The 23,618-nt window shown below is 43.8% G+C and overlaps 1 protein-coding gene across 8 annotated transcripts in view; it reads left to right on the top strand.

Moving 5' to 3' along the window:
- Positions 1 to 23,618, top strand: part of GSK3B (glycogen synthase kinase 3 beta) — a 273,947-nt gene that overhangs the window by 151,289 nt on the left and 99,040 nt on the right. For all 8 annotated transcript variants that reach the window (XM_043538734.1, XM_043538732.1, XM_043538733.1 and 5 more), the window contains exons 4-6: positions 1,989 to 2,099; positions 9,366 to 9,496; positions 14,402 to 14,508. In XM_043538734.1, the coding sequence (XP_043394669.1) occupies positions 1,989 to 2,099; positions 9,366 to 9,496; positions 14,402 to 14,508 (349 nt within the window). The remainder of the gene's footprint in view (positions 1 to 1,988; positions 2,100 to 9,365; positions 9,497 to 14,401; positions 14,509 to 23,618) is intronic.

The following is a 23,618-nucleotide window of genomic DNA, read 5'->3' as shown; positions in this document are numbered from 1 at the left end:
CCAGGGCTTTGTCAATCCGGGCCTTAAAAACCTCTAAGGATGGAGATTCCACTACTTGCCTAGCTAACCCATTCCAGTGCTCCGTTCACCACCCTCCTAGTGAAATAGTTTTTTCCTAATATTCAACCTAAACCTCCCCCACTGCAACTTGAGGCCATTTCTCCTTGTTCGGTCATCTGCCACCACTGAGAACAGCCTAGCTCCAGCCTCTTTGGAACCCCCCTTCAAGTAGTTGAAGGCTGCTATCAAATCCCCCCTCACTCTTTTCTTCTGCAGAATAAATAATCCCTGTTCCTTCAGCCTCTCCTCATAAGTCATGTGCCCCAGCCCCCTAATAATTTTCATTGACCTCAGCTGGACTCTCTCCAATTTGTCCACATCCTTTCTGTAGTGGGGGTTCCAAAACTGGATGCAGTACTCCAGATGTTGCGTCACCAGTGCCGAATAGAGGGGAATAATCACATCCCTTGATCTGCTGGCCATGCTCCTACTAATGCAGCCCAGTATGCCGTTTGCCTTCTTGGCAACAAGGGCACACTGTTGACTCATATCCAGCTTGTCATCCACTGTAATCCCAAGGTCCTTTTCTGCAGAACTGCTGCTTAGCTAGTCGGTCCCCAGCCTGTAGCAGTGCATTGGATTCTTCCGTCCTATGTGCAGGACTCTGCACTTGTCCTTGTTGAACCTCATCAGATTTCTTTTGGCCCAGTCCTCCAATTTGTCTAGATCACTCTGGACCCTATCCCTAACCTCCAGCATATCTACCTCTCCCTCCAGTTTGGTGTCATCCACGAACTTGCTGAGGGTGCAATCCATCCTATCATCCAGATCATTAATGAAGATGTTGAACAAAACCAGCCCCAGGAACTACCCCTGGGGCACTCCGCTTGATACCGGCTGCCAACTAGACATTGATCTGTTGATCACTACCCATTGAGCCCCACTATCTAACCAGCTTTCTATCCACCTTATAGTCCATTAATCCAATCCATACTTTTTTAATTTGCTGGCAAGAATACTGTGGGAGACTGTATCAAAAGGTTTGCTAAAGTCAAGATACATCATGTCCACTGCTTTCCCCATATCCACAGAGCCAGTTATCTCATCATAGAAGGCAGTCAGGTTGGTTAGGCATGATTTGCCCTTGGTGAATCCATGTTGACTGTTTCCGGCTAATTTCTAGTTAAACTAAGCACTGTGTGAATGTGATGTCTCATTTTATTTAATTCCTCTTTTAACATGAATAATTTAAGGTGGGCAAGAGTTAAAATCAAGACCCTTTATGTGAGGTCACAGATTTTCATCCCTCTCCCACCTCAGTGTGAGGTTTGAAATTAGGTTACAGACCTCTCTGAAACTGACAAGCTCAAAATGTTAAGCATCATGCTTGAAGCTTTGTTCTTGCTCTCTTGTATTATGCTTAGGGTTTTTGTTGGATTAAAAGAAAAATCTCTTTAGTCCTCAAAATACTTATAGCAATGTTACCATTTCAACAGGATCAGATTAAGCTTTCTCAAATATGCTGGAATTTAAAAAAAAAAACTTTTTTATTGATAAGTAATTAAGTAGGGTGTGTCAGGGAATTTGAAGTTGGCAATTGTAAAAGTGTGAGATTGTGAGATGGAAGATATAATTTCCCCCCAATGGAGACTTGAATGGGCAGAGTGGTCATTGATCTGTTTGGCCTCACCTGCACTGGGAAAATGCCTCATGTTAGAAAACCTGTTAACTAATCTGTTTTGATTAGCATGATATTGAGTGTAATTTAGCAGTAATAGACAACTCCATGTTTAACGTTGCATTCGCTTAAAAAATGTCAGCATATTTTCTAACATAATGCACTTTCGGAGTGTAGACATAACCTTTGTTAAAACCTTAGAACCTTGCAAGCTAACATATTTCTTAAGCTGACAGCTGCCTTGAATACTGTTCTTGCACTTCCCTGTTTTGAATCTTTTCCTAATTATTTCTTCTGTTCTCTTTTCCAGAAAGACGAGGTGTACCTCAACTTGGTGCTGGACTACGTTCCTGAAACAGTATACAGAGTTGCCAGACATTATAGCCGGGCCAAACAGACACTCCCTATGATCTATGTCAAGGTAGGAAATTATAATTATAAATTGAAATAGGAAGTTTGCTGTAACACAGCATTTCTAATTGTTGTTAGTTTCCCCTAACCTGAACTTTAAATTCTCACACTAAACTGCAGGGTAGATTAAACAGTGAAGGGTTTATTTCAAGGCAGCGAAATCTATAAAAATGATTATAAGAGGAAATTATAAAAAATGATTATAAGAAGAAATGAGTATAAGAGGAAATTGTTGGAGCCTAACTGTGTATATAAAAAAATCAAGGTAGCAAGCTTCAGCAATACTCTCTGCTGCTGTTTAGACTCCTACATTTTAGGAGAAATGATAACCCAGCAGCAATGTTTTGTCCCAGAGACAAATCAATGTATCTGAGCTGTTGTTGAAGTAGTATGTGTACAATTTAACTGTATGCCCTCCAGAGTTTGCCCAGTTATTTGGTTCTTATGCTATTAAACATTTTCAGGTGTTTGCAATTACAATAAGATCATATCCTGCTTAAAGGTTCTTATAAGTTTAAAAGCTCATGGCTTTCCTACATACACACTCTGGGGAAGCTGGTTTTACCTGAGCACCTTCTATCCTGTGAGAAGCGATGTGGTATCAAGGCCTTTGTAAATTCTCCTGCTGGGGAAATGACCATTTTGGGAGCTGTGGGCACTGTCATTCCTTCTAGACCTGGGGACTGTTTTTATACTCTTTTTCTGACACCACAGGCTTTTCTTTTCATCCTACTATTGATAAAGAATATTGTCTTGATGTCAGGAACACTTACTAATTTACCTCAAAGACATCTCAAAGGCAAGAAGAAAGTCAGATTACATCTATCTGTAGATTTTTACTGATTTGATTGATTGATTGAAAGGATAACTTAGCAAGGTAGGGTAGTGTCAGTTTTATTACCAAATAAGTCAAAGAAATGGTTAAGCCTCTTTGGAGTTGTCCACAATGTGAATTCTGGCAGTGGAGGTATATACTAAAATTATACATATAAAGTATAACTTACTTTATTCCACTTAGTAAGGAACAATCAGTTGCACACATACAAAATGGGAAATGACTGCCGAAGAGGGAGTACAGCAGAGAGAGGGATCTGGGGTTCATAGTGCTTCACAAGCTAAATCTGAATCAACAGTGTAACACCGTTGCAAAAAAAAAACAAACAAACAGACAAAAAAAACCCCACATCATTCTGGGATGTATTAGCTAGAGTATTGTAAGCAAGACACAAGAAGTAATCCTTCTGCTCTACTCTGCGCTGATTAGGCCTCAACTGGAGAATTGTGTCCAGTTTTGGGTGCCACATTTCAGGAAAGATGTGGACAAATTGGAGAAAGTCGAGAAGAGCAATAAAAATGATTAAAGGTCTAGAAAACATAACCTATGAGGGAAGATTGAAAAAATGGATTTGTTTAGTCTGGAGAAGAGAAGACTGAGAGGGGACATAAGTTTTCAAGTACATAAAAGGTTGCTACAAGGAGGAGGCATAAAAATTGTTCTCCTTAACCTCTGAGGATAAGACAAGAAGCAATGGGCTTAAATTGCAGCAAGGGTGGTTTAGGTTGGACATTAGGAAAAACTTTCCAACTCTCAGGGTAGTTAACCACTGGAATAAATTGCCTAGGGAGATTGTGGAATCTCCATCATTGGAGATTTTTAAGAGCAGGTTGGACAAACACCTGTCAGGGATGGTCTAGATAAATTTAGTCCTGTCATGAGTGCAGGGGACTGGACTAGATGACTTCTTGAGGCCTCTTCCAGTCTTAGGATTCTATGATACAGCTTCTAACATTATATAATATGGAAGACAAGAAAGTAGCAATGTAAAATGATGACAACAACAACAAAAAATACAAATTGCATCCAGTTGTATTCTGAGATAAAGGTCGTCATACTAAATTTTGTATATACCAGTTTTTGACTCATCAGGTAATAAAGAACTCTTAGACTTTTTGGAGAAAACTTACAAAATACTTGTATATTTATAAAGGGAAATTCAGACAACAAATTTGACTTGTTTGTAATTATTGCATTTTAAAGTTAACATCTCCTAATGGTGTATCTGGGGTGCTATAAAATAACAAAAACTAACTTGAACCTGGACTCCCGCTGGCAGGGGCCAGCAGACGGGAACCCGGGCCAGCAGACGGGAACCCGGGCCAGCAGACGGGAACCCAGTCCAGCAGCGGGCTGAGCCACTCAGCCCGCTGCTGGTCTGGGGTTCCGTCCACCGTCCCCTGCCAGCCAGGGTCCCGGCCACCGGTCCCGCTCAGCCCACTGCCAGCCCAGGGTTCCATTCATCTAGGCAGACAGCGGGCTGAGCGGGGCCAGTGGCGGGACCCTGGCTGGCAGCAGAGTGCCACTAAAAATCAGCTCCCATGCCGCCTTTGGCACGCGTGCCGCAGGTTGCTGACCCTGGACTAGAGTTTTGAGTAGGGGAAGAGTGGATACTTCTGTTTAGTGTGCTTAGTTGTTCCCACTCCAAGTGAAGTCACTCTAAGCAGTGGTGACTATGATCACCTTCTTCCACCCAGAGCTTTAAAAGTAAAACTCTGGGTGGAGGGAGGTGGGGATGTTGGGACACAGCTCAACTGACTGGTGGAAAGACAGCATACAAGAAACACTGGAAGTGGGGTACAGCAGGGAATTGTTCTAGAGGTTAAAAGTAAAACCAGAGAGGGACGGTCTTTAAAATTTCCCTCTGGATGTATTGGACCAATGCCTTTACCTGCACCATTCTGTCCGTCTCTTCCCCCCCCCCCCCCCCCCCCCCCCCCCAGTGGAGGGCATTGAGGAACATTCTCTGCATTAAATGATGGGTTTTCCCATCTTTGTTTTTTTGCAATGGCCCAGTGCTCTTTGTCATGAGTGTTTCTAAGCAGAACCATTTTGGCACTTCCTCACACAGTACATCCTACTGTCACAATTGCACCAATGCATTCTGGGACTCCCGAAGCACCTGTTCTTCTTCAAGTGGCTCCTGCATATGCCCACTCGTGATGCACCAGCCATGTGCAGCTCAAATGTTAGGACCTTGCTAATGGTGTCCATTTGAGTGCTCATGCACTCCTCTTGCCATACTTTCCACACTGTATGGATGAGACTGTAAAAGGGGTGTGGTGTGTTAGCTCTCTTAGTTCCATCCAACTCTGTGCAACTGCGATAAAGTAGGAACCTACCCAGACCTCATGTTTGGATCTTTCTCTTAGATAATGCACAGTTAGTTACAAAATGCTAGTTTTAGATACAGTTACTGGTTTTAGTTTAATTAGCATTTTTTGTGTTAGATAGCATAGCATTCAGAAGCTTTAGGTCTGTACTAAGACCTGATGGCAGATCCAAAAATAAAAACAAATAAAGCTTTAAACAATGTGGATTCTGCTCTTCAGTCTTTCTAGCATTGGATGCTCATACACTGTCTTGCCTGCCTTAGTGAAGGACCTTCACCCTCCAGGTGCTCCATCTGCAACATCTTTACCCTGAGAGTAAAGAGCAAGAGACAGAGTGGACAACAAGTAATTGCCTTCGAGGAAGTGATTGCAGCTCTACCTGCCAGATTGGGTAATATGGTCGGTTCCAAGAAGTGATATACACCAGTCTTGGCACTGGATGCATTGAAGGATGAGTCGATGACATAAACCTACATATCAGAAATCTACGGAGAGAGCCGTCAGTGAGATGGCCATCCATAACAGCCTCTGTGAGGAGAGCCAATCCACGAATGAGAAGCTCCTCGGATCCTACTACATTGGAGTCAAGTAGAGGACCATTGTGTAAAGACTCTGGAAGTAGAGCTAAGAAACACGCAGCTGTGACACCAAATCCAGCTGTCGCTCTGGTTGCCAGAGTCTTTGATCCAGTAGGAAAATTGAAGGATCCAAAGATTCACTTATCAAGACAAAAAGAGGCAGCAAAAGTTAGTATCAGATCTGAGTATCTGTTCCGATTCCCTTACCCAACCTTCTCTGATGGTACTGGCACAAACCCATCATTCTACTCCAATGCTGCCGCCTCAATCAAATTTAGAGAGACAAGAACTACAGAAGAGAAGGAACTCCTCTCTCTAGATTTGACTGTAGTAGGGAACAGAAGGGTAAAAGAACGACAAATGTCTTCTCCTCTTCCATCCCCCTAAAACAGCATTGGGTTCCCCAGTAGGTTTCTTTCCTATATTGGGTCCACTACTATCTCCTCTTGGCTCATGATTGTGTCTGAGTGGCAGGTGCCGTCTTTGTTCTGTCCACCATTAAAGAGAAAATGATTGGGCTCTCAACCTTTCTCAGAGAACCCCTGTAGTGGGGTCATATTATGAATTGGACCCAAATATGGACTACTGGCCTGACTGGAAAATGCTCCCATGGCACAGAGATCGTCTTATTGGTCAACTCCATCTTACTAACCAGATCTGCAGCACTAAGGGTATAGCGGACACCTTCAGTCACCAGCACCATTGGAACCAGGCCCTACAGAACTAAAGATACAGGATCTATTGATATCACATAGGAAAGGAGATCAGTCTCTCTTAAGCATGATTCTTTGTCTGATGTAGAGGAACAGATCACCCTTCAGGAGTTTAAAGAATTATATCCTGAAACTGACAATTGGATATCTCCTGAAGAGAACCTAGGTGTCTACGCTGTCACATCTCCATCGAAGGAAAAGCAGCCTTTCAGATATTAGCTTAGTTTATATCATTTACCCAGGAGGGAATTTCTTTTTCATACTCTCCTGGTGCCAAATTCTTTAGTAGTGGAAGCAGCTGTTTAAAGATCTAAGAGTGGTTCAGTTTACTTTACTCGCCTGGATAAACACAAAATGATGATGGATGAACTGGGAAGAACAGTTTTCTCTTCCGTGTAGAGCATAAGGGTTGTGAACTACCAAGTTTTTATGGCACATTACCAATACTGTCTTTGGAAGAAAATGTCAGCCTTTACTAAAAGGCTATGCCAGATGAACAAAAGAAACTTGCTAATGCTTTTGTTACAGAGAACCAGCAAGTAGTAGTAAAGCATGCATTGCAAGCATCTTTTGATTCTTCAGATTAGACAGCTAAAACTGTAGTATCTGCAATTCCTCTTGGATGATATGTCTCGCTCAAATTTTCTAGACTACCCTGAGAAACTAAAGCTGATATAGAAGATTTTCCCTTTGAAAGAGAAGGCCTATTCAGGACCAAGACTAATGACTTTCTGGAGAAGATGAAGAAAACAAATTATGCAGCAAGACCTTTGGACGTTGATCAGCAAGCCCAGAGAAGACCAGGACTACCATATTTAGGTACCAAAGATTGCTTCCTTCATGGCCATCTTCCCTTTTTTTCCAGTACAGAGGAGATATTATTACCAACAGCAATATCTTCCTCAACAGTCTTTCCAGCAGAGGAGAAGAAACTTCAAAACAAGGGCAAAAGGTAAGCAAACATCTTTGGCAGCTATGGTGTTGAACCTTAGCCCACAAGTTTGAGGCGTTTCATAAGGACTGCAATCAAATCTTGACCAACTGCTTACTTTTCCCTCTTCAGAGAGCTACTTTATCAATATTTCTACTGTTGGACTTCTATAACTATGGACAGGTGGATTTTAGAACTCATCCGCACTGGGTATTCAGTTCTATTTGAATACCTCGCCTCTTCCAACTCACCCTCCCTGTTTCTGTTAAGGAGCCTCTCTCACAAGAACCTGTTAAAAAACGAGGTTCTGGCTCTGCTCAAAATGGGAGCTGTAGAAGAGGTACCAGGGAGATTCAAGGTGCACAGGATTTTATGCAAGGTATTTCATAATCCCCAAGAAAGATGGAGGCCTTTGACTGATTCTAGACCTTAGGAAACGCAATACATCTCTCAAGAAGTTCCATTTCCATATGTTAACCCTAGTTCTGTCATACCCTCCCTTTCTCCAAAAGCTTGGTTTTCAGCCATTGATTTGAAAGATGCCTACTTTCACATTGCTGGAAGTCATGTATATCAGAAGTACTTCTGATTCACAGTGGAGAGAGGACTGTTTTCAGTACAAGGGCCTTCCATTTGAACTTTCTCCTGTCTCATGGCATTTATTAAACGTCTATTAGCAGTGGCAGCTCACCTAAGAAAAGAGGAATTTGTATTCCTGTATCTCGATGATTGGTTAATAAGGCCCATCAAATGATCATCTAGTCATTGCCATCCTTTGCATGTGTACTCTCTTCAGAAGTCTATTTCAGGATAAACCAGAAAAAACCCCACTGTTACAGCCGTCTCAGAGAATCCCTTTCATAAAGGAGTATGTAGAGGCCACTCAAAGGAAAAATGAAAGTTACTTGTAACCAAAATTCTTTGAAGTGGGACTCTGCATATTCACACCCCCAACTCACCTTCCCCTCTTCCTTGGGAGTCTTAATTATAACCTGGACCAGAGGAGGTGGTGGGAAGGAACTGAGGTGGCCAGAGCTCCAAAAGGCTCCACACTCCAGAAGGCATTGGTAGCTAGGTTCCACCATCTGAGCTGTACGTGGCTAGTGCATCTCATGAATATGTAGCATGTGTCTTGAAGAACATCAGTTACAAGTAACCAACGTTCATTTTCATAGTGCTTGGTGCCATTGCTGGGAGCAAGGACTTTGGGACAGTTTCAAAATATCTAGATTTTACTCGTTCCTCTAGATTTGATCTAAAGACCATCCTAGGCAATGCAGACTGCTAGGACAACCAACACTAGAACGTTGCTTGGTGTGGGTGTTGTGTGTGGATGCATGAAGTTGTACCAGTGTAGCAAGCTCAAGGGTTCCATTCAAGAATTTGTCACAATGGCTCTTCACCTAATATAGATAGGACTTGAGAAATCTGACATGGAAGTACTTTTATTTGCTGTGTGTTTTTTTTGCTCTCTGTCAGCCATCATTCCTTGTCACAAGTCCAGCTTGTGAATGCTGGACTGCTGTCACTGAGTATTCTTTACGAATAAAACCTTTTGTTTTTGAAAGGTCAAGGAATACTTCCATAACAAATTACACTGACTTGAACAAAGAAGTGCTGAGGTTGTGTGGAAGGGAAAAAAGGTGAAGTCCAACTTTTAGGCCTTAACCGTCTTGCCAACATTGCTTTAAATTTTATCTAGCTAGTTTTTTTTTCCATTGGTGAGCTGTAGAATTCACTCTTGTTTACTATGTAGGGTTTTTAGCATGCTAATCTTTCTCCCACTTTCCTTTCCCCCTCCCCGCCCCTCTCCCCCCCCCCCCCCCCCAACCACACACTTTGTCATTAGGAAGTCGTACATTATACATTGTCTGTTTGTGTTCCAGTTGTACATGTATCAGCTGTTCCGGAGTTTAGCCTATATCCATTCCTTTGGAATATGCCATCGGGATATAAAACCACAGAACCTCTTGCTGGACCCTGATACAGCTGTCCTAAAACTCTGTGACTTTGGAAGGTAAGTCTGTCTCTTTGGCCTGGTCTACAGTACAGGTAACACTTATACTGGCATAGCTAAATTACTTAGGGATGTGATTTTTTGTTATAATTATGCCAGTATAAGCCCTGATGTAGACACACTTATGTCTGTATAAAGGTGCCAGTATACCGTATGTCTCTTTGGGTTCTACAGAATCACTTTTATGCTAGTATAAACTGTCTCTACACTAGAAGGGCTTGCCAGTGTAGCTATGCCAGCAGTGTTTTTCTAGTGCAGACAAGCTCTTTGTATTCCAAAGCCTGGTTAAAACTAATTTATCTGAAGAGAACCATGGCTTAATTCGTCACAGAGACTTTTTATATTACGTAAGACAGAATCTAAATAGGGTTCCCTTCTAGCTGGGAAAGGGTGAGCACAGAGGCTTTCTTCGCGTGCGTGTGTGTGTATATATAATTAACTCAAAGAGAGAAAGGGATTGCGTAAATGCAAGAGGATTCAGAAGAAGGGGAATTAAAAAATCAAAACAAGAAATTGTATAGGTATGTTTAAGAAAATAGTATACAGATGTGTAGAGAAAATATAGTGGCTAAGAAAGAACAGCTATCCGAGTTTAACTATTGTGATATAGTGTGATATAATAACCTCAATAGAAAAATATAATGCTAATCCAGTACTTCTTGAATATGTATGTTTGTTTATACCAATTAGTATAGTGTTTCAAATACCAAAGGACTTAGTCAGCCAGAGATAAGTCTTTTAACGAAGGGTCTTAGATACTGGGATTTACAAATCTTTTGTCTAAAGCAATGGTTCCCAAACTGGGGTTCGCAAACCCCTGGGGGTTCGCAGAACGTTACTGGGGGTTCGCCAGAAAAATTTCACTAATGGCAGCCAGAGGACCCTGAGCATTAGAGGAAGCAGGTGGGACCTGGTTGCAGGGCAGACAGCCCAAGCCCCAGGGAGAGCGGGGCCGGGCAGTTGGGGCTGACAGCCCAAGTAGGGGAGCTGGCAGCACGAACCCTAACGCTCTGGGCGGGGCTGGCAGCCCGAGCCCCAGGGGGAGCAGGTCTGGGCAGTTTGGGCTGGCAGCCCCGAGCCCTGCCCCCGTCAGCGCGGGAGTCGGCTGCCCAAACCCCAGCGCTCTGTGTGGGGCTGGCAGCCCGAGCCACAGGGAGAGTGGGGCCGGGCAGTTGGGGCTAGCAGCCCCAGCGGTCCGTGGGACCTGCAGTCCGAGCTCAGTTGACGGGGGTCCAGCAGCAGGAGCCCCACGGAGTGCGGAGGAAATTTTAAACTTAAATCCCTGGAAATATTCATTTTTTAGGAGGGGGCTCACAGAATTTCACAATTTAGTGAAAGGGGTTCGCCGGCTGTTAAAAGTTTGAGAACCACCGATCTAAAGTCACATTCTTTTTCTGGTATCCATAGAGCAGAATTGTCACTAGATGCTTAAAGCTGTAAATCTCTTTATATGGGCAAGATCACTGGTAGAAGTCAGGAATCCACTTCCTTTCTCTGTGAGTCCCTTACCCAAAATGCCCTTTAGCTGTATAGTAGACTGAAGTTAACTGGGAGAGCGTGTGTGTAAGAGATGTCACCAGAGTGGTTGTTGCTAAATGAGCTTGGCCACTGTAAATTGGAACTTCGGTGTTTGAAGTGCTATAGATTCATGCCCGGTGGTTCCTTCAGGAATCTTCTCCCTGAGATTGTAACAGGAGACTGGTAAAATAAGAATGATAGACGGCAAAACTTACTTTAATTTTGCCTGTAAAAAATCACTATTTAGCTACATAGGATGCTCCATGGAAGAAATTGGAGTTTCCGATCAGGTTAAATGAGAGAGACTAAATATTCTGGGATTTTTTGGGGGGGTTTTCAGTGAAACTGAGCTTTTGATTTGAATTGCTTCCACAGCATATGGACAGCATCAGATTACCAACTCTTTAAGCTGCATTGCTTTTTTGAATGATGATGATCCAACTCAAAATGCATGTTCAAGTATAACTCACATGTTTGAGACACAAAAATCTTTTTAAAAGATTACAATACATGACACTAACACCAAAGGAGAAGGAATCAATGACCTGAAGGCAAAACAGGGAGAATGCTACTTTTAGAATTTGACAGATACTAAATGTCTTGTCTGCCACCCTCCAGAAAAAGCCCCACACCAATTAACCCATATTGCTATCATTTAAAAGCAAAGTAATCAGGAGCATTCAATAGAAGCTCTTTGTTAGATTGGGCTAATTTCTGAAACCTGGAGTGAATCTTCTCTCAAGAATGTACATTGGGGTTTCATACGGTCCAGAAGACTGCAGAAGGAGAATTAAAGATAGAGAAAACTAGGGGATGAGTTGGGAAGGGAGAAGATAAATCCCTAGATTTGCATCTAGGACGAGAGTGGTCAAATATCCAGTGAAACACAAAATGTATAATGTTTCAGTATATATTGAAAACATGGCTTTGGAAGTTTACATTTCTACTTATTTAATTTTGCAAAACCCTTTTATTTAGAATCTAAATGGTTAGTATGAATTACATTGATGTGCCTTTAGAGCAACTGGAGCAGCTATAGTAGTAAATTAGTGCCCTGCCATGTGCGGGAATCTTCATTTGGATCTGAGCTTCTCCTATTGTCCCTTGATTTTATATATGGTTGTGTTGTACAAAAAGATGCTGTGGACATAGCTCAGCTGTGTTTGTTGTAATCATTTCAGCTGTGTGGCACAAACTGGTTACAAAACCATGATTATACTGAAGTGTAGATAGCACTAGCCTCTGTTTGCCAGAAGCTGGGAATGAGCAACAGGGGATGGATCAGTTGATGATTACCTGTTCTGTTCATTCCCTCTGAAGTACCTGGCATTCGCCACTGTCGGAAAACAGGATACTGGACTAGATGGACCTTTGGTCTGACCCAGTATGGCCGTTCTTATATCTTCTAAAAGCTACTGTGGTTCACACTTTGCTTCTACTGCCCACCCCATATAATGTTTTCCATCTATATCAGCTAAAGCTGTGGGAGTACAGTAGACAATAGATACGTTCATTGCCTGATGTTGCAAATTAAACTTCTTGAGTTCCTTCATTTTCTTCGGTGGGGGGATATTACCTGAGGTGACTGCTGTTTTGGCAGAGGCAATTTTACAGTAGTTTAGGGCCCAAGCGGGCATTGTGGAATGCAGACAAAGCCTTAATGTTAAGTCAGGGTAGAGCCCGCTTTCAGGTGCCTGCAGCCTGCTCTTTCTCCTATTCGTCCCAGTACAAAAAATAAAAATAACCTACCATGCCTTCCTAAGCAGTATAGAACCAAAGGAGTGCTGATGTGATCATAAAGAAAGGTGATATTTAGGTTTGACTGAGTGAGTGGTAGGGGGTTTTGAACCTCAACAGTTGACTAAATTTGACTGAACCATACTCTGTCCAGCCTTTATCCTCTGTAAATAAATCTTTGCACCCAGCAAAGTAGTATAGTGTTATCCAGGAATATGAACCTATTTGTCCACTGGATTGTGCTCAGGATGTCCTTTGGCATGGCCAATGTGTTATCATAAGGTAACTGGCTGTTGGGTTGAATTGATTTGACAGTTAAAAAAAAAAAAAAAAAAAAAAAAAAGACTTTGTCACATGCATCTGTGATGGGTTAGTCCCCTCCTTCTGGGATGCCACCTGATGTACTCGGGTTTCACTGAGCCTCTCCTGCTCGACCAGCCTGGGTTCCCTCTCCCTGCTTTGCTGAATTTGGCTCTCCGGCCTCTTGCAACACACGCACACAGGTAGGGCAATACCCCACTGCAGACACAGACTGAAGTCAGCTCTGTGTGAGAGGACTCACCCAGCACTCACATGCACACCCATTTTGGGAGATAAACCCAAAATAATACTGTCTTGCACTGTATAGAAAAATCTGCACAGCGCAAGCTCATAAAATTTCACCCTCTTCCTCAGTGTGAAGAGAGATATGCACTACTTCTTGTCCCCCCGGCTAGAAATTACATAAACTGGGTTTAATAATAAACAAAACAAATTTTATTAACTATAAAAGGCAGATTATAAGTGATTAAGGGATAGCAAACAGAACAAAGCAGATTACTAAGAAAATAAAACAAAACATGCAAACTAAGCTTGATTCACTAAAGAAACAGGTTACAAAATGTTTGTAATGTTGAAATTAGGGTGCAGAATTAAATGTTGAATTAGGGTGCAGAGTTTCTGTAGCTTAGAGTTCCAGTTATTTCTTCTTACAGACTGGACCCCTGCCTTTCCCTTCAGGTTAGTTTCTTTGTCCCTTCAGTTTCTTCAGCAGTCCTTCTTCTTGGGTAGGCAATGGAGGAGAGTCCCGTTTGCCTTCCTCCCCACCCTTAAATAAGATTTACATAAGGCGGGATCTTTTGTTTCCCATACTTGACCCCCCTCTCCTTTTAGTGGAAAGTTACAAGAAGTCCAAGATAATGTTTAGTATCCGGTGACAAGACCACCTGACCTAGTAGGGACACAGCTGTGTCCCAGGACGCCTCCCAGGAAGGAGAGAGATTAGTGTCTTGTTGTTTCTTCCTAATGGCCCATCAAATCTGGTGGCCTGTTATCTGGTGGGTGTCTTCCCAATACACACCCGGTTGTAATTGTTACGTAGTCCATATTCCTAACTTTAGGTACAGAAATGACACAAGCATATAAATTGGATAATCGCATTCTCCAATGATATCTTACATGAGCCATCTTGCATAAAACATCTTAGTTATGCCATATTCATATCATAACAATATTTCTATGAAGAATATGGGGTGTAATGTCACAGCATCAATACAGAAGTAGTTTGGAAATGGGGGCGGGGGGAGAGAGAAATAAAACTAAGTTTGCCTGTGCTGAAGTGTGGTAAAATCTTCTGTCCCTGAAGGAGATCTCTGTTTTGCTTCTATCTAGTGCAAAGCAGCTGGTTCGCGGAGAACCTAATGTCTCGTACATCTGCTCTCGGTACTACAGGGCACCAGAGTTGATCTTTGGAGCCACCGATTATACCTCCAGTATAGGTATGTATGTCTTTTTGTGTATTGTACTCTGTACTGACTGCACTGTTTTTGATTGCTTTTATTGTGGACAAAATAGATTTATAAATAAGTTTATAACTGTCCCAAAGTGCTCAAGTGTGACCCTTGAAGAGAGGACCTGGTTATAGGTGGTCAAAGATGGTTCTTAAAATAAATGCATGTCCATTCATCTTTCTGAAGTTATCACTACATGATTTTCTAGCTTCTAGACTTCCGTGTGGGTTGGGAGGTTATTCGTGTTTGGCTAAAAGTCAAACTTCAAACAGTTTTTTTTTTTCCAGCTGTCCAAACAATTTCAGTGGAGCAGTTTTCTTGCTCAAGTGTTTGGTTGAATTTTATTAAGTATTTTTAATAAGAATGAAAATGGAGTTGGGTGTTGGCTTTACAGTCTCTCGGAAAAACTCTGGGCAAGGATCTGTGTACTTTATAGGACATTAAAAAGTCTCAACAATTTAAATCAAATATGATAATGAATAATATAATCCGTGTAATAACCCCATTTGTTTGTTTTGATATTCAACTTATTTTATGCTGTCCCCACACCTCAAGTTTTCAAAATGTCAAGGATTATTTTTTTTTGTTTAGATAACTAATAACTGCATCATAGAAGCTGTCAAGAAAGCTGGCACTTTCATTAGCCAGAGAGTGAAGACTTGGGGCTTCTGGTACCTGTGGAGGCATAGGAGGCAGGAGATTTCTACTAAAAATGAACAGCAATGAAATCGCTAACAATGTTGGTAGTTTTGGTTTTTAAATCACAGAATACATAAGGACCCTGTCTGTGGACTGGCATTAAAGGGATCATAATTCAGATCTCAAGCTTCCTGATTTGGGGATTTACTATGTCTATTCCAAGTGGTTATGAGTGTTTTGCATTTCATATGGGCCTTGTCTGCACTAGGAGAAGGATGTGCTTTTAAAAACATACTAGTGATCACATTTTAAAATATTTCTTGGTACCTACTGTAGGCAAGATGTAACACCTTTAAAAATGTTAGGAAGTCATGGTCAAGCATGGGAAGAGTCTAGAACTGACCGTAACCAGTTAGCATATTTTAAGGGTGTTAAGCCCTGTCATACACCAAGTGCTTAGTGGTGTTTAAAAACTAATTAAAACAGGTTAGCTGATATAATTTTAAAAAACATCTTTTTTCCTAGTCTAGACAGCCACAAGCAGCACCCCTTGGCTTTTGCTTAGACCTATGATGAATCCAGTGGAAATACAAGCACTTAGTTTCTAAAGACTGCACATATCCTTGCTACTTTTCTCCCAAATGAAGTGATCCACCTATATGTGACACAACCATACATGATATCACAGAGGATTCATGAACAAGCATTACGTGTAGAAGTACTCTGGGGAAACTAATACTCTGTTCTGTTGTAATGAAACAAATATTGTAGGTGCCACTAACAGAGACTGTTATAAAGTTGAAAAACACTTCTCATTTAAAGTCTTTCTACGTGAGAGTGCTTTTCAGAACTCTCACCTTTTCTGAAGCCTTTTCTGGTAATGTTTTCCATGCTTGATTTTTCTTTGGAGGTGAAATTTTGTTTGAAAGTTTGAACCAAATCTGAGCAAAATTTTTGGAGTTCTGGGCAGGTTAAACACTGTAAAAATATTCGTTTGTAAGTGCTGTTGTAGAGATTGATAAATATGAAAACAATCTGCATGAAATTGACTATTAGCATTTAACTTGAAAAATAATACACAGCAAATCCTTGCTTCCCTCCATCTCAAGCCCCCCCTCCCAAAAGAATCCTTACCTTCATGGAGAGGAAAAAGTTTAAAATTATAGGCATATCCTGAAAATTTAGTCTCTTGAGTTTGGCTGCATTTTGCAAAATACTACACATTTGGGGCTTGCATTTTTTTAACCCAGTGCAAAGAGTCTTCACAAAGTAAACAGATATACAGCTGCCCAGCTCAAAAACTCTTGACAGGCAAAACAGCAGCAGCAAAAGTGGGAACTCACCCTCCCTTCCTTCATTGGCTTCAGAGAGGCGTGAACTTCAAAGCCAAACTGAAACTATTTACATACCAGCATAAAAGCACAGATCATTTTTGTTAAAGGGAAGAGAAAAAAATTAAATCTTTCAAAAAAGTCATTAATGTGTCATTAATATTGCACAGTTTAAATAACAGAAAAGTCAGGAAATGGTCCAGCACTTCCAAAAACAGTATTAACTTGGCCACATTGAACATATGTATATGTTTTCTTTTCCTGTTTTTCTAACTGAATGTGTAGCATAACCCTGTTCTTTTGGTAGGATAGAATGGATCCTGTAAGCATACAGTCTGGGCAACAAAACCAAGTAAATACTGCTATCAGAATCTTAATTTTTACACTTTCTGACTTTTAACTGGTCCTGCTTAAAGTTATATTAACTTATTTTATTGCATTTAATAATATATAACCAGAAGTATGTTTCAGGGGTAGAATGTTTTTTTTCAAGGTTATCCATGAGGCATCAGCTACTCTTGAACGATAGTGGTACTTCTGAGTGCAGCTATAGTAACACGATATAATGCAGCAACCACTGGAACTGCCCCTGTTCCAGATGTGCTTCTCAAACCCCTTCTGTAGCTCTGCATGTGAATCTGTGCATAAAGAACAGACATAAATGTACAATGACACTATGGTGGCACAAGAGCAACAGTGCAGTCTCAGTGCATCACACCATGTCAGCGGTTGGTTTTGATGTTCTGCATTGTAACTAACGTGTTCTAGTCTGCCTGTTTTCAGTATCTAGGTTGTAGTCTACCTGTCAGCTATTTACTGTCATCATGACTGACCTGGACGTATGAGAATCTAAGTTTTGGTACAAGATAGGTCTTTTTTGACTGTAGAAATCAGGAACAGAAATATAAACAGTCTCTTTAAAAAGAAAAAAAATATCCTCAAAGTGCATGACTTCAAGGAAGTTGATGGACTACAATCTAAAAATGACATGTTTTTAAAAAGCCCTACGGATTCATGAATCCTGTAAATGACCATATGATATTCATCATCACTGTGTCCCTCAATCACTTCATCATCATCACTTCATCATCACTGTGTCCCTCAATCTTTGTGTTTTGTCACCTCTTGTCCTTATCTTATGTTGTAAGTTCCTCTGCACTGACACTCCATTTCAGTTTTGTAAAGCACAGTGCAAATTTATGATATTGTATAAATAAGGCTGCGTGTCTATCACGGAGGTCATGGATTTCAAGACTTTCTGTGACCTCCGTGACTTCTGCAGCGGATGGTGTGGCTGGCTCCAGGGTTGCTCAGGCAGCTGCACTGTCTGCTGCTGGGGCAATCTCCGGCCACCGCGCTCTCCTCTACCTCCCCCGCCCCTGCAGCAGAAGTAGTTTGGGTGTGGGAGGGGGCTTGTGGGTGTGGGAGGGGGCGGCGCTTACCTCTGGGCACTCCCCTGAAGCGGCCAGCATGTCCCTGGAGCTCCTAGGTGGAGGGGCCAGGGGCCTCTGTGCGCTGCCCCTGCCTGCAGGCACCGCCCCCGCAGCTCCCGTTGGCTGCGGTTCCCAGCCAATGGGAGCTGTGGAGCCAGTGCTCGTGGTGGGGGCAGTGCGTGGAGCCCCCCTGGCCTTCCTTCCCCCTAGGAGCTGCAGTGCCATGCCAGCCGCTTCGGGGGAGCCGCTCAGAGCTGGGTAGGGAGCCTGCCAGCCCCGCCCCAACCCCCCCAGCACCAGTAGTGGTCCCGGGCCGCTGCCCCTCCCCTCCAGCTCCCGCGACACACCCGAGGCCACCCCCGCAGAGCACCCCCAACCCAAGTTTTAGTTAGGGTTATATAGTACAAGTCATGGACAGGTCATGGGCCCTGAATTTTTGTTTACTGCCCATGACTTTTACTAAAAATACCCGTGACTAAAATGTAGCCTTATGTATACATAATTACTGTTTTGGTGCTGATTCTTATTACAGGTAGATGCCTCAGTAGATCATCCAACAGACCTGATTATATTATTTAAGTAAAGAATTAGACAATTACTTATTCTAGTCTTCAAAATAGTAATTGTTGTCAATATGGACAAAGGTACATAAGAAACAGGTTAGTAATGAAGCCGTGTGTTATGTGAATAAGTGTGCCTACACTACAACTTTTAACAGACATTTTAACGGTGTAGCAGCTGAGTGAGCTTATTACTACAGGCACAAGGCCAATACTTAGTAACCATGGCAACTAACAGGATTTTGCCCTGACAAGTAGTTTAGTTGGCAGGTGGTTGTCTTCTTGTAACCATTTTGCAAGAGGTTCTCCTTCCCCCCCCCCCCCCGCCCCCTTTTGCAGTGTATATGCTATCCCTTAACTGTGTATGCCCTTTCGTGGCTGCACCTTCCTTACAGCTCTCTGTGTCATAGGGCAACCCAGTGTGAATTGCACCCCATGTACTATGGGAGAGCTTCCCAGATTTTCCCAGAACAGACTGATAGTCAGGAAGTGTGGTGGGGTGAATGCACAAACACGATTGTTGTTGTGAAAAGAGCTGCTGTGTGGGCACAACTTTGTGTATTTGTAACCAGGTCAGATGAATTTGTCATGTATTGGTTACAAAAACACAGTTGTATATGTAGTGTAGCCAGACCCTTTGAGTCTCTAGTGCAGTTCCTCACTCACTGAGCTAGCAGGGGATTGGGAGCATTCCAGAGTGAACATTTACAGCCACTGGCAGGGGAAGATTGATCTGTGTGGTCATATCACAGACTTCTGTTGTGGCTATCCAAAACCAAGGGGTCATTGAGAGTAGTTGTCTTTTTCCTAGAGAGCAATAAGGTTGTGAGGGAGAGTGATAGACTCTTTAAAGAAAGATCTGAAAAATATCTCCTATAGGTGTGCTAGAACAGAGGGATGTCAATGAGACTTTTGTGAGCAGTCACTTTCAAGGTAAAGCATTTAGCCCCAGCTGCCACACTAATGAGATAAGGTTTCCTTCCACACCTCATCAAGCAATAATTTTCGGTGCTGAAAATAAGTGTGTGCTAACCTGTTACAATTGAAATGGCTTGTAATGTTAGATTAATCTATTTGTTAATTGAAAAGGACAGGGTACTGTTATAGATGAGTATAAACAGAGCTGTTGTGGTTCTGATGACTTCTCAGACCCTTCAGATTCTTCAAGTGCTGGTCCCCAGGTATATTCCACACGTGAGTGGGCATGTGTGCCATGTGCCTGTCTGGAAACAGTGTCCGTTGGCCCACGTGTGCAATAGTTCTTTGTGTTCTTCCTCTAGTGATTGCTTATGTCCATTCCAAGTAGGTGTGTGCGCATTGCGTGCACAATCGTCGGAAGGTTTTTCCCTAGCACTACCTGTCGGGTTGGCTGTGGCCCCCCCTGGAATGGTGCCTTCATGGTGGTGTATGTATTTCCCTGCTGACCCACCACCTCTTCAGCTCCTTCTCACCGCCAGTGATGGTTGTTGGAGAAGCTCCTCTTTGCGTTTGCTAGTGATTCCATAGTGGACTCTTTTCTTCTCTATCTGTAAATAGTTTGTATAGTTGTAGTTAGTAGTATAGTTATTTAAGTTTACATTGGTGGTTCCCTCTTCCCCCCGCCCCGCATCCTATCCCCAGGACCAGGGCATGCCTCAGTCTCAGGGCTTCAAGCTGTGCGAGTCCTGCCTCAAACCCATGCCCAAGGGAGACCCACACGACTCCTGTCTCAGGTGCCTTGGAGAAGGCCACCAGTCCCGACAGGTGTAACATTTGCAGGGGCTTTAAGTCCAGAATAAAAAAGGAGCGGGACTTCAGCTGAAACTCCTTCTAATGGAGTCAGCCCTTTGCCCCCAGGCGGCGTCGAACCTGGCACTGGGCACTTCGGTGTGGGAGGCCATGGTGCCGAGAAAGGACTCATCTAAGGAGACCTGGCACCGCGGTTCCCTGGCACCGAGAACCAATTCCTGTGTGAGGCACTGCTCACAGTCTCTGGTGCCGCACGAAAAGAAGAGGGTGGGCGGGGAGTGCTCTCCTACTAAGGCAACGGAGAATCTGGGCACCAGCGAGGTGCATCCCGTGTCGGGACGCCCAACTTTGGGCCCGCCTATGCCAGGACTGTCAACACCAGCCTCTCTGGGAGGTCCGTTGAGTCTGGTTCTGGTGGACTCCCCAGTGCAGGGGGAGTGGAGGAGGATCTGGATCTTCCCTCCACACCGGACATGTTGAAGGCGGCAATGGACCTAATCACCATGACAGCACAGTCGCCTATCCCACCGGCCCAGGCTCTGCCTCCGACTACGGCACTGACAGTGGTACTGGCGCTTGCCCGTCATAGGGGCAAGCCTACTATGATGCGGCACTGCTTGCCTTCGCCCTGGCACCGTCTAGGTCTGCACTGCCCTGGTTACACTCGGACTCAGAGATGGACTCCTGCATATCCTGGCGGAGCTGATACCACTCCTGGCACCGCCCAAGGCAGGACGAAGGGCAGCTGGTGCCTGTAATCTCCTGGCCTCCTCAGTGGCAGGGGCTGACTCAGTGGCCCTTTTGGACACCGTGGGCCTACCACCAAGCCCGGGGGCCTGGTTCCAGGTCCCTGTCGGTGGTGTCAGAGGCTCGGATGCCTCCATTGGCTTCCTCTGTCACCCCGGAACCTCCATGTGGTCAGGATGCAGAAGCCCAGACCGACTAACACTCAAGACTGGGTACCGACACGGGCACCAGCACCGTAGCAACCACGGCACCAGACACTGCTGCTGCCACCTGTACCGCTCAAGGGGCCACTACGCAGGTGGATTCTCACGAGCCAGGGGGTCAGGAAGACCCAGTGCCACCAAGGGCATTGTCCTCTTCCTCTGCGGATGAGGCGGTGGCAGGGACCTGTACCACATTGCCTGCTATAGACACCAGGGCCCATCAGGACCTACTCAGGAGGGCTGCCTAGAACCTGAACTTGGTGGCGCACACCCACCTCTATCCCGCCAAGGGGGTAGAGCATAAATACTTTGTGCCATCTAAGGGATACGAACATCTCTTTACCCACCCCCACCCTGGGACCGTGGTGGTAGAGGTAGCTAAACACAACCATCAAGGATACGCCATAGAGTTTCTTTCCTTCCCTCCTTTCCCAGCCCCCCTTCAGGGACCATTCTCCTGAAGTGATTCTTAACTGGAAGCAGATGCCCTCCTCCAATGAGGAGCAATAGAGCAAGTATCACCTCAGTGTTGAGGGAGAGGGTTTATTCCCTTTATTTCTTAGTCCCCACAAAAGTCAGAGGGTGGAGACCCACTCTAAGCCTTCTGCAACTGAACCAGCTGTATTCAAAAGTTGAAATTCGTAGTTCACAGTTTTCGATGAAGGATATGTAGATATTAATTTGTCCCACAGAGAGTTCCTTTGGTTTCTAGTGGCTCAGGAACATTTACAGCTCACTGTCCTTCCCTTTGGACTAGCAATAGCACCCAGAGTATTCACAAAGGTCTTCTCTGAGGAGGAAGCCCAAATGAGACTTCAGAGTTACCCAGTTTTCCCAGGTCTTGACGATTGGCTCATAGGTAGGTCAGGTTGATGACTCTGTTCTTGCTTCAGCTTCTAGCAGCGCTGGGCACCTGCGTGAAGAAAGAAGTGTCTATTTTAACACCTACACGGACGTTACATTTATTCAGTGACCCTGGACTCCATTTTGCAAGAGCTTTTCGTCCCATGGAAAGATTTCAGTTTATGAGCAATCTGATAATACTGATTACTTGCAGAGCAAGGATTATGGTCAGTGTGTGCCTCATGGACTTGTGACACTGTTCGCCAGACTTCATCTATGATGCCTACGGGTCTGGCTTTGGTTGGTCTACTCACCGGGCAAGGATCACCTCAGCACCAGAGTGACTGATTCCCCCCAGGGTCATTGCCTCTCATACCTGGTGGCTGAATAGTGAGAGTATGTATCCCCTTCAACACTCCTGCCCCCCCAGTGCCACCATCATAACAGATGCATTCCTTCTGGGTTGTGGTGCTCACCTGAATGGTCACGTGGTACAAGGTACCTGTGCCCCACAGAAGGCCAGACTGCACATCAGTCTCCTGGGACTAAGGGCAATCCGTCTGCCATGCACGGCTTTTCTCCCATTTATGCGTTCACTCCATATCCAAATAATGTCAGACAATATCACCACAGTCTTTTACATAAATAGGACAGAGCAAGATTTCTTCCCTTCTGCCTAGAAGTAGTCAGGCTTTGGAACAGGTGCATCAGAAATCACATCATCATCCAAGCCACATACCTTCTAGGTCCTCAAAACTCTTTAGCAGACAACCTGAGCAGGTGCTTCTCTGGCGATCGCAAGTGAGAGACACACAGCTCTGTCCTGAGCAAGATACTCACTCAGTGGGGCATGCCTCAATGGGATCTCTTCGGGTTCCAAACGAACAGGAAACTTCCTCTATATTGCCCCAGAGGAGCTATGGGTCATGGCTCCCAGGTCGATGCTCTCCTGTTGGCATGGATAGATGAACTCAGAGATGCTTTTCCTCCTTTTACCCTGCTTCCACAATTATTGAGAGAGATCCATCACAACAGGGTCACAAGCATTCTCTGAACACCCAACTGGCCCAAACTGTTTTGGTTCCTGGAGCTTCTGAGAATATCAGTCTGTCCTCATATCAGGATCTGCCCCTTCCCAGGAAGGGGAAAGAATCAGATGCCCGAATCCAGACCCACTCCACCTCACTGCCTGATATTTGGATGAGCATCAGAACTAGAACATTCTTGCTCAGCACCTATCCGAACTATTCTTCTTCAAAGTAGGAAAGATTCAACTAGGACCTGCTAACTAGCTAAGTGGAGATGTTTCTCTGCTTTGCTTAGCATAATCAGCCTTTTCCTGTTTTAAAAAACAAAAACTCAAGTCTTTCCATTAGCTCACAGAGTGATCAGTGCCTTCCTTCCTCCACTAGATGGATGTTCAATTTTCACTCGCCCAACAACACAGAGATTCATGTGGTCTAGTCAGGACTTTCCACCAGTGGTCAAAGTTTCTTCTCAATGGGACCTCAGTCTTGTGGTGTCAGCACTCACCAGACAACCATCTGAACACTTGGCAATATGCTCCATGTCCCACCTGTCTATGGAAGAAGCATTATTAGTTCTTATTACCAC

This window comes from Chelonia mydas, chromosome 1 (assembly GCF_015237465.2).
Source record: "Chelonia mydas isolate rCheMyd1 chromosome 1, rCheMyd1.pri.v2, whole genome shotgun sequence".
Lineage (NCBI taxonomy): Eukaryota > Metazoa > Chordata > Testudines > Cheloniidae > Chelonia > Chelonia mydas.
Note: the sequence above shows the minus strand (reverse complement) of the source record. Positions and strands in the feature narration are given on the sequence as shown.